Raw genomic sequence first — 13,421 nt, 5'->3', positions numbered from 1 at the left:
CTGTGCTGCAGGAGATTAATTCAGTGATCACAGCAAGGACGGCAAACCTGCTTGTCTCTATAGTACAAAGCTTTTCTCAATCTGGCAAACAAACCTTCCTACTTATTGTTACAACTGTCATATAAACTCCTCTCCGCATGATAACCAGTTACAGAACATCTGTGTTTTCTAATGACTCATTCTCCCCCTAATCCTCCATATGGAGGTCTGCGCACAACCCGGTGCTCCTCTGCAGCGCAGGACAATTATAGGGAGTTCACCCAGGAAAGAACCAGGCGACGGAGGACGGACACGTTTTATCGCCACTTTATTAATCACAGTCCAGGTGACCACGTCTCTATGTACACATATCTACAAATAACATCTTATAAATAATATCATTTATGACAAAAATATGATTTCAAACACAGAAGTTGAGACAAAAATATGCTATATTAAAGCTATAAACTGTTTTCTGAGCGTTGTGGCTTTTTAGCAAACATGCTGAAAGTGTACGGCGTCATTTCAAGTTTCGTAACTTTACAAGTAATTGTCTTCTATATGTTCTCTCCACGTACTGAGCAGTTGTCCTTGACAGAAGAGGGCTCATGTGCAAAAAACAGTATACAGGCCCTTTGCCATCCAATAAGTTGTGATAGAAGCTGCTTTGGAGGTGGTAGTGGCCCCCTTACGTCTTGGGCCCGCCATTGGCATATCCACCCCCCCCGGTCCCTGGGAACATACTTGGCGCCTCCCTGCTGTCAGACTTGTGATATAGCAGTGTCAGATCTGCCTGCGGAATGAGATTCTTGGCTTTCTGGTTATAGCATAGTACATTTTACTATGAAAGTGACTGAAGTGTAAGACATGATGTAATTCAAGATTCATACAAGACAAGGAAAAGATATAAATTGTTTTCTATATGGCTTTTTTTCTCTAAGCAGATGGGGTTCATCTAGATTACCATTTTTATGCCACATCCATTAAGACACTACAAATTAGTATCCCTTACATTGTCTGGTTAGGGAGAAAATTGTAATCACCAAAGAGGTGTAATAAGCATCATCATCAACATGCTACAAGCAGAGGTAATACTGAGTATGACCTGATGTTTCCAGCCACATGAATCCTTAGCGTCAATTTACAGGCTACAGTTTCCTAAGACCTTACAAAAATAGAGACTAACCACTCAAAATGTCATCTACTACCTTCACTGTAATCTGTCAGCAGGTTTTGCTATGTAATCTCAAGACAGCATGCTATAGGGGTTAACACAGAATTCAGGGAAGTGTTTCTTATCACACTGTCTGCTGTTGTTTACCTGCAATCTTTGTTTTAGATTTAGGAGATTATCATTGCAGGACTAGAGGTCAGCTACTCTGGCACAGCCCCTGCTGTGACTAGCAGCTCAGTGTCTATAGACATTGTACATAGCCTGGTGTGGGCTGGGGCAGCTTTCTCAGCTCTGCTACATTGCTAAATTTAAAAACACTGAATGGCTGCACCCAGTAATCTAAGTGATACATTGTTGGATTCAGGATCTCTTTGCCTACATTATGCTGCTCTCAGAGGAGGTAGCAAAAATCTGCTGACAGATTTCCTTTAATTATATATGAAATAATAAAAGGAGACATCACTATTTGTAAGAAACCCCTTCCAGTCACTAATTCCCTTTAAAAGTGAACAAAGAACCTGTCAGGAGATTCATGCTGCCCAAACCACAGGCATTAGGAATCAGATGATGTGTTATTGCAGCAGTGTATATTTTATGCCTAACTCCTTCCGGCACATGAAAGGAATTGTATGTTGAAAAGTCATGTGGGGACTACGCGTCTGGGATGACTAGTCCAAGAAGGGTCCCTGGTGGCTTTTCCCTGCCCCTACACTCACAGAGAGAGCGATAGGTGTCAATCTAGGGTAGAAGGGTGAGGAAAAGCTGCCAGGTGGCTGCCTCGTCCCAGATGCATAGTCCCAAACTGACTTTTCCAAATATGTTTTCTCTGATAGCATTTTGGAGGAAAACATACCTGGCTGACAGTATTACAGTGGACGCCTGTGGTTCGGGCAACATGAATCCCCTGACAGGTTCCCTTTAAGCCTGCCGGCGACATTGTGATCATCACAGCTATAATTTTCGTAACATCCCATTAAAGTGTCATAATGTCTAAGCCAGACAGCGCTTCCTGATAAGGTCCAGCCATATTAACTTTAGGGTAATACGTTTCTTAACTTCACAGATTGGTAAATTATTATTTCTTTTATCATTAGGTCTGTAAAGATCTTTGTGGTGTATGGCTCAAGTCACGTAAAGTGACACTCCACATTTGCAGAATTTACTTATTTACTTGATTATATAGCACCATCATAATCCAGATATCATCACTGTCCCCATTGGAGCTCACAAAATAAATTCCCTATTAGACGTGTTACGTATTATTGGCTCCTAGCCAATAATTCCCTTTAAATGTATTGCCCACTTCCGTATTAAACAGTCATTTTATTCTATGCAGATCTGTGCCATGTCTCTGGTCTGAATGGAACAATAGTATGCATGCTACTACCAAATGACTCTAATTTGGATGCAGACAGGTTTAAGGTAGATGAACAATTAGATTGCATCACAGTAAATTTATGGCCCGCCTTGACAGCATGTACGTGGGAGGAAACCAGAGAACAACCATACAAACCCCTTACAGAGGTTTTCCTTGATGGGATTTAAACCCAGGACCCCAGCGCAGCAAATCAACAGTGCTAACCACTGAGCCACTATAAAGACTAAACTATATGGGACCTGGTTCCACCTGGATGGTGGTAGTTTCAATTAATTGCTTACTTATTTTTTCCAGTCTATAAGTAACTGTTTTGCAAATAAACTTTAGGATTACTGCTGTAAATGTATCTGTATTCTCGTACTGATCCTCAGAACCTGTATAAGGCTTTGTTCACACGTCGTGTTTTTGCTGCATCGTTTCTGTGACAAAAACGCAGCATTTTCATGTATCAACGAAGTGAATGAATTTCTGAAATCTCATGAGCACTCTGCTTGTGTTTCCTGGCAGATATGAAGCTGTTTCGAATCCGTAGCATCTCACTTCTTTCAGCGTTTTTTTTGTGTTTTTCACCCATTTTAACGAATGAAAAATCAAAAAGGAAGGCAAAAACGTAGCATAACCATATGTATTTTACGCACTCTTTTTCCTGCCAACAGACACGCTTTTGGTGCAGAAATTTTTTTGGGAAATACTTTGGGCTTGTTCACACATTGCTTTTGCCTTTTTGGCTGTGTTTTGGTAAGCGGCTGGCCAATAGAAGCGGAGGGGCGGAGATGAGCGGAGCGTAACATCCCGCCCACCTCCTTCCTTCCTCATTGCCGGTGGACGCAGGTAAGAAGATGTTCCTCGCTCCTGCGGTGTCACATATAGCGATGTTTGATGCCGCAGGAACGAGGAACAACATTGCTAGTGCCCAAACAATGATATTTTGTTTTAGAACAACCTCTCCAAAACCAACGATTTTTACCACATTTGGGATCGTTGAAGGTCGCTCGTACGTGTCATACGCTGCGATGTCGCTAACGGCGCCGGATGTGCGTCACAAACACCGTCACCCCGACGATATATTGTTAGCGATGTTGCAGCGTGTAAAGCACCCTTTAATCAAAATCCTAGCGTTTTACATGGTTTTTTGACAAAATAAATGCATGCATTTTTGACAATATAGTGAGGTTATGATGCGTCCCTTTTCACACACATATAGTCCAACTAGAAAATAATAGGAAAACAATAATTTAATGTTATTTTATACATAAATATTAGATCACAATAATCTTTTTACTAAAATTAGCTATTTTGTTTATGATTTAAAACATATTTGTTATTTTTTTTCCTTTTTTTCATAGTGTTTGAATGTTTAAACTTTATTTAGTAGTGTATTTGTATTGAAAACACATCTGACTTTAGGCAATGAAAAAGCATGTAAAACACGGTCAAAACGCGGTAAAAACGCAGGAAAAGCGCAAGCGTATTTTCAGGGTTTTTGTGGTCAAAACCAAATTTGACAATGGCAAATTCTGCCAGAGGATGTGTTGATTTCTGCAAGGTACTGGACGCAAAGTGCGCATACAGCCTTAAAGTGTTTTTTTTTCCCTTCAATTCTACATGTGAATTCTTTTAGCATTTTTGTAGTGTTTTTCAAATGAATGAGGAAAAATGCAAGTACGGTTATGTGCACACGTAGCAGATTTGTGTGCAGATTTTCGCCACACAATACTGCATGCTTTGGCAGGAAAAACGCAGAACAAAATGTGCATTTTTTAATTGTGTTTCTACGTTTTTCATGTTTTGTTTTTTTTTTTTAAATCATGGCGATCGCCGGGGTTCCTGCGCTGTACCCCTACGATCGCTGCTTGGTTTCTGGCTGATGTTACAGTTGGAACCTGGCTCTCACTGCCAGAAGCAATGCCCGCGCCACCCCTGGCAGTTTAACCCCTAAGTCCTGCGATCAATACGATCGCAGCATTTAAGAGGCAGAGAGAGGAATCGCTTACCTCTGCCTGGCGATCGGGTCCCTGTAATGTGATCACAGGGACCCGATCGCTGCCATGGCAACCCTGGGTCGTCACCATGACAACCCTGGGTTACTGAGCTACGGAGAGCCTCGCACATCATGCCGTATGCATGGTGTGTGAGGCGAACTGTCAGTGCTGCGAGTGCAGCCCTGACAGATATAATCCACTGCAGTAATAAAGCATTGGATTATATACTGTATAGGCAAGATTTAATTATTGACATGCTGCTTCTTTATTTCTGCAACAAAATATGCAAGGAAAAAATAAGCAACATGTGCACAGTAAGTCAGGATTCTTATAGACTTTGCTGGCATGCGTTTTTTCTTGCAGTATTGATTAAAATCTGCAAGGAAAAACGCATTAAAAAAGCAGTAAAAAAAGCAACGTGCGCACATAGCCTAAAAACGTACTTAAAAAACCCCAAACTAAAACAAAACGTATTTTGCGTAACGTTTTTCCACCAACAGTGCTCAAAATATTAAATGTGTGCACAATATCTTGTACTGCAGAGCTGCACCCACAATTCTGCTGGCAGAATCAGTCAACATTTATAACTCATCTTATGGGCGATACGATGGGTCAGTGGTTAAGGCTACATTCACACTTCCGTTGTTTTAAATCTGGCAGGTCAGTCATTGCGACACGACAGATCCGTTGAAAACTGATCCGTTGCGTCTGTTACATCCGTTGTGCGTCTGTTTTTTGACGGATCCGTCGTGATCCGTTTGTGTTCGGGACAGCCGACTGGGTGTGCCAAACATGCTGGGCATGCTCAGTAGAGCATGACGGAATCCAGCACTGGATTCCGTCGTGTGACGGATTATGACGGAATCCAGCACCATAGACAGCCATTATAGCTCTTGACGGATTGCGACAGACACCTGCGGAGTGCGTTTTTTTGCCACTCTAAAAAATGTTACATTCTGCGTTCCTACAGCCTGACGGTCAGTCAGTAATCGACTGATCCGTCACGCGGCAGATGCAACGCAAGAGCATCAATTGCAATCCTTTATTAATAGAAGTCTATAGGGAAAAAACTGAATCCAGCAAAATATTTTGCAGGATACCGTAATTCCTCAAGGCAATGGATTGTTACTGATGCAAAACAACGCAAGTGTGAATGTAGCCTAACACTGTTTTGCAGTGCTGGGTTCAAATCCCACCAAAGACAACATCTACAAAGAGTTTGTATGTTCTCCATGGGTTTCCTTTGGGTTCTCTTGGTTTTCTTTCACACTCCAGAGACATAATGATGGGGAATTTAGATTGTGAACAGCTATGGGAACAGCGATGATGATGTCTGTACAGCGCTGGGGCATATGATGGTGCCATATAAACAATGTATAATAAATAAGTAAATATCTCGTACTGATCCTGAGTTACATTCTGAAATATACTCCTGAAGATGGGAGATTTCAGCTCTGAAGCTATGGCTTTTAAATGCAACTCTGGCTTATAAAACTAACTTGTAGCTTAGGATCAATACATGAGAAATAATAGAATGGATTTACAAAGTGACACAAGTTTCTATGCAAATTCAATCCATGTATAAGCTGGAAAATTGTGTTAAATATACACATTAATATTAATCCTTTAGAATATTTGGATTACATTGAATTTTGGTAAATTATATTTCATATCTCAAAAAATTAGGGATCTTCATTTCAAGTTGGCGGGATTTGTCCCAGAGACAGACATTTCTTTTTCTTGACCATGTGCCCTCGTAGTGCCTGGTGATACCCAGTATCGTTATTGGACGCAGAAGTGCCTCCTTGGATTTGCAATTTCTAAAGCAACACCCTACTTGAATCATCTTTAAGAAGCTATTACTCCAGCTGTAACTTCTCTACCTATTTTGTCTCGTGTTGTATTAGTCCTTTGCCTCAGAGGACATGCTGTCGGATATGAGGTCACTTCCATGCGACATGTTGCCAAGCTGAGTCTTGTTCAGAAGTTGCGCTCGCCGGCAAATCATTCTCTCCTGTTCCTGTTTCAGTTCCAAATATGATCGAGAGAAGGTGTGGAAGATAGAAGTCACAGGAAAGGCCATCAGCAAAATCCCGCTCAGGATGCTACTGAGAGCCACTACCTGGCCCGGTATGCTCCTGGGCACCATATCACCATATCCGACAGTGGTCATGGTGATTACTGCCCACCAGTAGCAAGCAGGGATACTAGTGAACTCCTGAGAGTCTGCCATTTCATTCTCAATCAAGTACAACAAGGGGGCAAAAAGGGCAATGGCTACACAGAGGAAAAGCAGCAACAGACCAAATTCACGTGTGCACCGTCTGGCGGTAAGACCCAATGTCTGCAGGCCTAGTGAATGCCTAGCAAGGCGCATAACATACAGAATCCTCAAGGCACGGAGTATGCGAAGTACAAGGCCAACTTTATCCAGATACGTGTTCCCTGATCCAGGCTTCTTCTGGTCCACTGAGGTGTGGTCCACGACCAGCGTGATATAGTAAGGTAGTATGGCCACAATGTCTATGAGGTTCAGAGGCCTCCTCAAAAATGCAAACTTGCTGGGAGCTTGAATGAATCTCAAGATAAACTCGAGAGAGAACCAGCCCACACAGACTGACTCCACTATGAAGATGTTATAGCACATGCTGGAACATTCACCCTGTGGAAAAGAAGAAACAGTCAAAAAGCAGAAAAAGATACCGCGCAGTAATTAGCCAAAATAAGCTACTGAATGTAGGACCCTGGACATTTAACATCCGATTATTACTTAGGGGCTTCTAGTGTTTTACTAAATGAGTATGAAAATTGTCTTTGCAGAGAGGAAGAGGACAGGAACTATAGCACCACTTATTGGAAGTAGCAATCATAAAAGTCAATATTGATCCTTTAATGAGTGTGGCCATATGACTTAGTATAAAAGCCAAATCAGACACTCTAATTGCGTGTTTCAGAATGTTATTTGCCCCACATCAGTACGAAGCAAGATATTTGACTGGGTGACAGGCTTCTAAGGGGTAACATCTCTCATTTTGGAGAATCTCAGGTCGGTATATGGAGATTTATAGCCCATCAGATGCTACTCTGGAAAACTACATACACACATTGTCTATTCAGAGATGACTTGGACTTGAAGTCTAGATCTACCTATTGAAAGTAAATCCTAAAAGTCAATACTGATCTTTTAATGAGTGTTGCCACGACTAAGGCTGGGTTCACACATAGCGACAGCGATAACGACGTCGCTGTTACGTCACCATTTTCTGTGACGTAACAGCGACCTAGTAAGTCGCTGTTATGATCGCTGCTTAGCTGTCAAACACAGCGACGCAGCAGCAATCATAACGTCGCTACATGTGCAGAGAGCAGGGATCCGCGCACACTGCTTAGCGCTGGCTCCCTGCTCTCCTAGCTACAGTACACATCGGGTTAATTAACCCGATGTGTACTGCAGCTAAATGTGCAGAGAGCAGGGAGCCGCGCACACTATTTAGCGCTGGCTCCCTGCTCTCCTAGCTACAGTACACATTGGGTTAATTAACCCGATGTGTACAGCAGCTACATGTGCAGAGAGCCGGAGCCGGCAGCACAGGCAGCGTGAGAGCTGCGGAGGCTGGTAACTAAGGTAAATATCGGGTAACCACCTTGGTTACCCGATGTTTACCCTGGTTACAGCTCACCGCAGGCTGCCAGATGCCGGCTCCTGCTCCCTGCTCGCTTCATTTCGTCACTCTCTCGCTGTCACACACAGCAATCTGTGTGTCACAGCGGGAGAGCACCTTTGAAGAAAACGAACCAGGGCTGTGTGTAACGAGCAGCGATCTCGCAGCAGGGGCCAGATCGCTGCTCAGTGTCACACACAGCGAGATCGCTAATGAGGTCACTGTTGCGTCACCAAAACCGTGCCGTAGCAGCGATTTCGGTAGCGATCTCGCTATGTGTGAAGCACCCCTTAGTATAAACACCAAATCAGACAGTCTAATTGCAGACGTGTTTCAGGGTGTTATTTGCCCCTAATCACTACAAAGCAAGAGATCTGATTTGACTGGGTGACAAGCTTCTGACGGGGTTTTAAGGTGTAGTGTCTCTCATTGTGGAGAGTCCCAGTTGGGTGTAGTGAGACTTATACACCACGAGATGCTTCTCTGCAACTTTAAATACACAAATGGTCATTTCAGAAAAGAATAGGACTTGAACTCTTGTTCTACCTATTGGAAGAAAATCCTAAGAGTCAATATTGATCCTTTAGCCATTGATTTTAGCCATATGACTTTGGATAAAAGCCAAACCAAACACCCTGTTTGCACACACGTGTTTCAGGGTGTTTGCACCTCTTTTATTCAAGTGGTATATTTTGGCTGGATGAGAGTCCTCTGACAGGTCAGATGATCATTGCATAACTTATAAGTCTCCTTATACCTGCTTGACACTCTCCACAAGGAGAAACGTTAAACCTTAGATCCCTGTCAGAAGCCTCTCACCAAGCCAAATCAGATCTTTTGCTTTGCACTGAAGATGGGCCAACACCCGAAAACATGTGTCTGCTTTAGCTTTTTACGGCAAGGCCCTATAAGGGTCAATATTGACCCTTTATGATTGCTGCTTTCAAGAGGTGGCACTAGACACCCAGTTCTGTTCTTCTCAGAAGATACAATTTGCATATTTAATTTCCCAGAGGAGCATTGCATGGCCTAGAAGTCTCCTTACACCGGCTTGCCGATCTCCCCAAGGAAAGACACTACACCTTACACTTATTGACTACTAATATGCTGGCTTACAGAGGACTATGTTTGTATAGATTAGCTTTATTAACCAAGTATTGGTTGCGTCCATCTATTGTGGCACCTTATTTTGCCAAATACACTGGGGATGCATCAGTCTTCAGATGTAGCTCATAGGTTGAACTGATACAATTAATGTGCCAAGAAGCTGCTGTCATTTAAGGGAATACATTTCAAGTAGATGTAAGGACACCTTCCCCAGTGATAGAAAAAATAATAATGAGACCTTGATATTCTACACAGCTCCTATCCCAGTGATCATACATTGATTGGAGACACATGACAGTGACATGTATGAGATTATTTCATCTTAGTCACTTTGTCATGAGTGTAATTTATTTCTGTACATTGAGTTTAGACCTAGGGCTATAGAGGTGAATGGCAGTGACTAGATTTGATTAATGTTCACATCACTTTTTATGACTTCTTTGATGTATTCATGTTGTAACCTTTGATGGCTACTACTCATTGACCGCATTCTTCATACTAAAGGTGGAGAGCACCAGGAAAGATCACTGCCCATATCATCTAAAGTGGGTTGGTATGAAGAAAGTTTAGTGTAATTGCATCTACTTAGCAATATTTCTGGCTTGTTTGGCTTTTTTGTCTGTAGGGCAAAATGATTGCATATTAAAATACGGCTGTGTAGAGTGGTCTAACATAGTATAAAGGGACACTGTTTAGCTTATGGAAACCTATCAGTATGGTTGATAAAAGACATCCCTCTGTCAGCCGAGGGATGTGAGAGTATAAAGAATGAAAAGAAGGGGTATAATACAACATGTATGAGCAAATCAGTCCCCCTGATCACACGTGGCGTTCTTTGTACATTATACAGCTTATTCATGTTTTCAATACACACACACTATATATTTTATATATATATATATATATATATATATATATATATATATATATATATATATATATATATATAGACATATATACACATACATATATACTAGCTGTACTACCCGGCTTCGCCCGGGTTAATAACTGCTGTTAAAGTAGAATGTATTAACAAAAATGTATTCTGCACACAAAAACCACAAAACAAATAGATAGAAATGTAATTATAAATTGTTGCCTATATTAACCAATCAGAGCTCACATTAATTAACTGTACCAAAATAGAAGCTAAGTTGTGATTGGTTGCTATTGGCAGCCTGATAAATCTCCAGGCAACAGAAAGCCCTCCCCCCTGACAGTATATATTAGCTCACACATACACATAATAGACAGGTCATGTGACTGGCAGCTGCCGTTTTTCCTATGTGGTACATTTGTTGTTCTTGTAGTTTGGCTGCTTATTAATCAGATTTTCATTTTTGAAGGATAATACCAGACTTGTGTGTGTTTTAGGGCGATTATGTGGCGAGGTTGGTGTATGTGTGGTGAGATGTGTGCTGAGGGTGGTATATGTGTTCATGTACGTGGTAGTGTGTGGCGCATTTTGTGTGTGTGTTCATATCCCCGAGTGTGGTGAGTATCCCATGGCGGGGCCCCACCTTAGCAACTGTACGGTATATACTCTTTGGCGCAATTGCTCTCATTCCCCTTGTTCACATCTGGCAGCTGTCAATTTGCCGCCAACACTTTTCGTTTTACTTTTTCCCCATTATGTAGATAGGGGCAAAATTGATTGGTAAATTGGAACGCGCGGGGTTAAAATTTCGCCTCACAACATAGCCCCCGACGCTGCCCGGGATAGTAACTGTCTCTCTGTTTCTCTCCCATTCTCTGTCTGTCTCCTCCTCTGTATATATCTCTCTGTCTCTCTCTCTATCTCTTTGTCTGTCTGTCTCTTTCCTTGTCTGTCTCTTTCTCCGTCTGTTTCAATCTCTTTGCCTGTCTATCTATCTCTTTCCCTGTCTATCTATCTCTGTCACTTTCCCTGTCTGTCACTTTCCCTCTCTTTCCCTGTCTGTCTCTGTCTGTCTCTTTCCTTGTCAGTCTGTTTCTGTCTCTTTGTGTCTCTCTTACCCTGTCTATGTCTGTTTCTTACCCTGTCTGTGTCTGCCTCTTTCCCTGGCTGCATTGTGACACGCCAACATTCCATATAAGGGCGTGGCCGCGCATTCTTCTGAAGTTCTGGCTGCACTGTGGCTCCCAGCTCCATTCGCTTTAATGGAGGCAGGTTTTTTGGTGAATAACTGTAAAGAGCAGGGTTAAAATTTCCCCTCAAATCATAGCCTATGACGCTCTCGGGGTCCAGAAGTGTGAGTGTGCAAAATTTTGTGGCAGAAGCTGCGACGGTGCGGATGCCAATCCTGGACACACACACACACACATTCAGCTTTATATATTAGATGGATTATATATATATATATATATATATATATATATATACACATATATATATAAAATATAATCTATATATAGCATCGTCTCCTCTCCCATCACCAGCACCATCCACGGCAGGAACACGGCATCGCCTGGCGATCGGAGTAGAAGTCGCTGGAGCGGACTCCGGTGGTGACGTAACACTAATGCAAGACTATGACTGATATGTGAATGTCAAGCCACTCTTCTCCAGTGAGGGTACTCACATAAGAGTCAGGGGCAGTATGCTGAATCTTAGCCCCAGGTTGTGGAAAGACTAGTTACTCAATTGGTACAGTGACACTATTAAAAGGTTATTCCCCAAATAGGTTATATCTTATCTAAAAGATAAGAGAGAACTTGCTGATCACTGGGATCTCACCATTAGGACCACCAGTTGTCCGATATCAGGGCTCTGCTGCCCTACTCTCAATGGAGCAGAGATGAGTACGCTCGACCTTTGCTACATTCTTTGTCTATTGGGCTGAAGGCGAAAGATGATTACAGCGCTCTGCTATTTTTGGTAGTCCAATGACAACAAAAACCAAGAGGTTGCCTTGGTGTTGGCTTTTGGGCTCACATAAAACTGACCATTTTTTTGTACTAAATATCTAATTTTTTTTACATGTTTTTCATAGCTGTAATGCATGTCTATATTCCCATATTCATTGTTACACATATCTTAGCACTACAGAGTGCAACTGTCTCCTTTTTTGTTACAATGTTTCATGCTCAGTTTGCACCTGTTCACATTAGAAAGTTAGGAAGTCTTTTTCTTAGATTATACGGTCATGGTTTCTGATTGAACACTCCTGCTCTTCAGCTTTAAGCTATTTCAATTCTCCATTTGCAAGTTCCTGTCCGCCCATATAATGTAGGTTTTTTAACCCAAAGAAGGACATTGGTTAACCCAACAATAAAGGCCGCTTTACACGCTGCAATCTCGCTAGCGAGATGGCTAGCGTGCGTACCCACCCCCATCGTTTGTGCGTCACGGGCAAATCGCTGCCCGTGGCGCACAAAATTGCTTGGACCCGTCACACTACTTACCTGCCTAGCGACGTCGCTGTGACCGGCGAACCGCCTCCTTTCTAAGGGGGCGGTTCATTCGGCGTCACAACGACGTCACTAAGCGGACGCCCAATATAAGCGGAGGGGCGGAAATGAGCGGGACGTAACATCCCGGCCACCTCCTTCTTTCCTCATTGCCGGCGGCCGCAGGTAAGGTGAGGTTCCTCGTTTCTGTGGTGTCACACATAGCGATGTGTGCTGCCGCAGGAACGACGAACAACATCGTACCTGCAGCTGCAATGATATTTGGGAATAGGGGAGCATGTCAATGATAAACGATTTTGCACGATTTTGTGACCTTTTTTGATCGCACGTAGGTGTCACACGCAACGACATCGCTAACGAGGCCGGATGTGCATCACGAATTCCGTGCCCCCGACATCGCTTTAGCGATGTCGCTGTGTGTAAAGCGGCCTTAAGAGGTCGCCTTGACGTTGGCTGTTAGGCTCTCATAAAACTGGCCATTTTTGTGTGCTACGTATCTCAATTTTTACAAGTTTTCCATAGCAGTAATGCAAGTCTATATTCCCATAGTCATTGTTACACATATCTTAGCACTACAGAGTGCAACGGTCTTTATTTTCTTACTAACATAAGGGTCAGGGGCAGTATGCTGAATCTTAGCCCCAGGTTATGGAAAGACTGGTTACTCAATTGGTACAGTGACACTGTTAAAGGGTTATTCCCAAAATAACAAGTTATATCCTATCTAAAGGATAAGAGATAACTTGCTG

General features: G+C 42.5%; 1 protein-coding gene across 1 annotated transcript in view; it reads right to left on the bottom strand.

Annotated features, from left to right (window-relative positions):
* Positions 1–290: 290 nt before the first annotated feature.
* Positions 291–13,421, bottom strand: part of KCNG1 (potassium voltage-gated channel modifier subfamily G member 1) — a 128,550-nt gene continuing 115,419 nt past the window's right edge. The window contains exon 3 of the mRNA XM_075350597.1: positions 291–7,175. Within this exon, the coding sequence (XP_075206712.1) occupies positions 6,417–7,175 (759 nt within the window). The 3' untranslated portion in view covers positions 291–6,416. The remainder of the gene's footprint in view (positions 7,176–13,421) is intronic.

Source organism: Anomaloglossus baeobatrachus, chromosome 5, assembly GCF_048569485.1.
Source record: "Anomaloglossus baeobatrachus isolate aAnoBae1 chromosome 5, aAnoBae1.hap1, whole genome shotgun sequence".
In the NCBI taxonomy this organism is placed as follows: domain Eukaryota; kingdom Metazoa; phylum Chordata; class Amphibia; order Anura; family Aromobatidae; genus Anomaloglossus; species Anomaloglossus baeobatrachus.
This window is presented reverse-complemented; position numbering and strand designations above follow the sequence as displayed.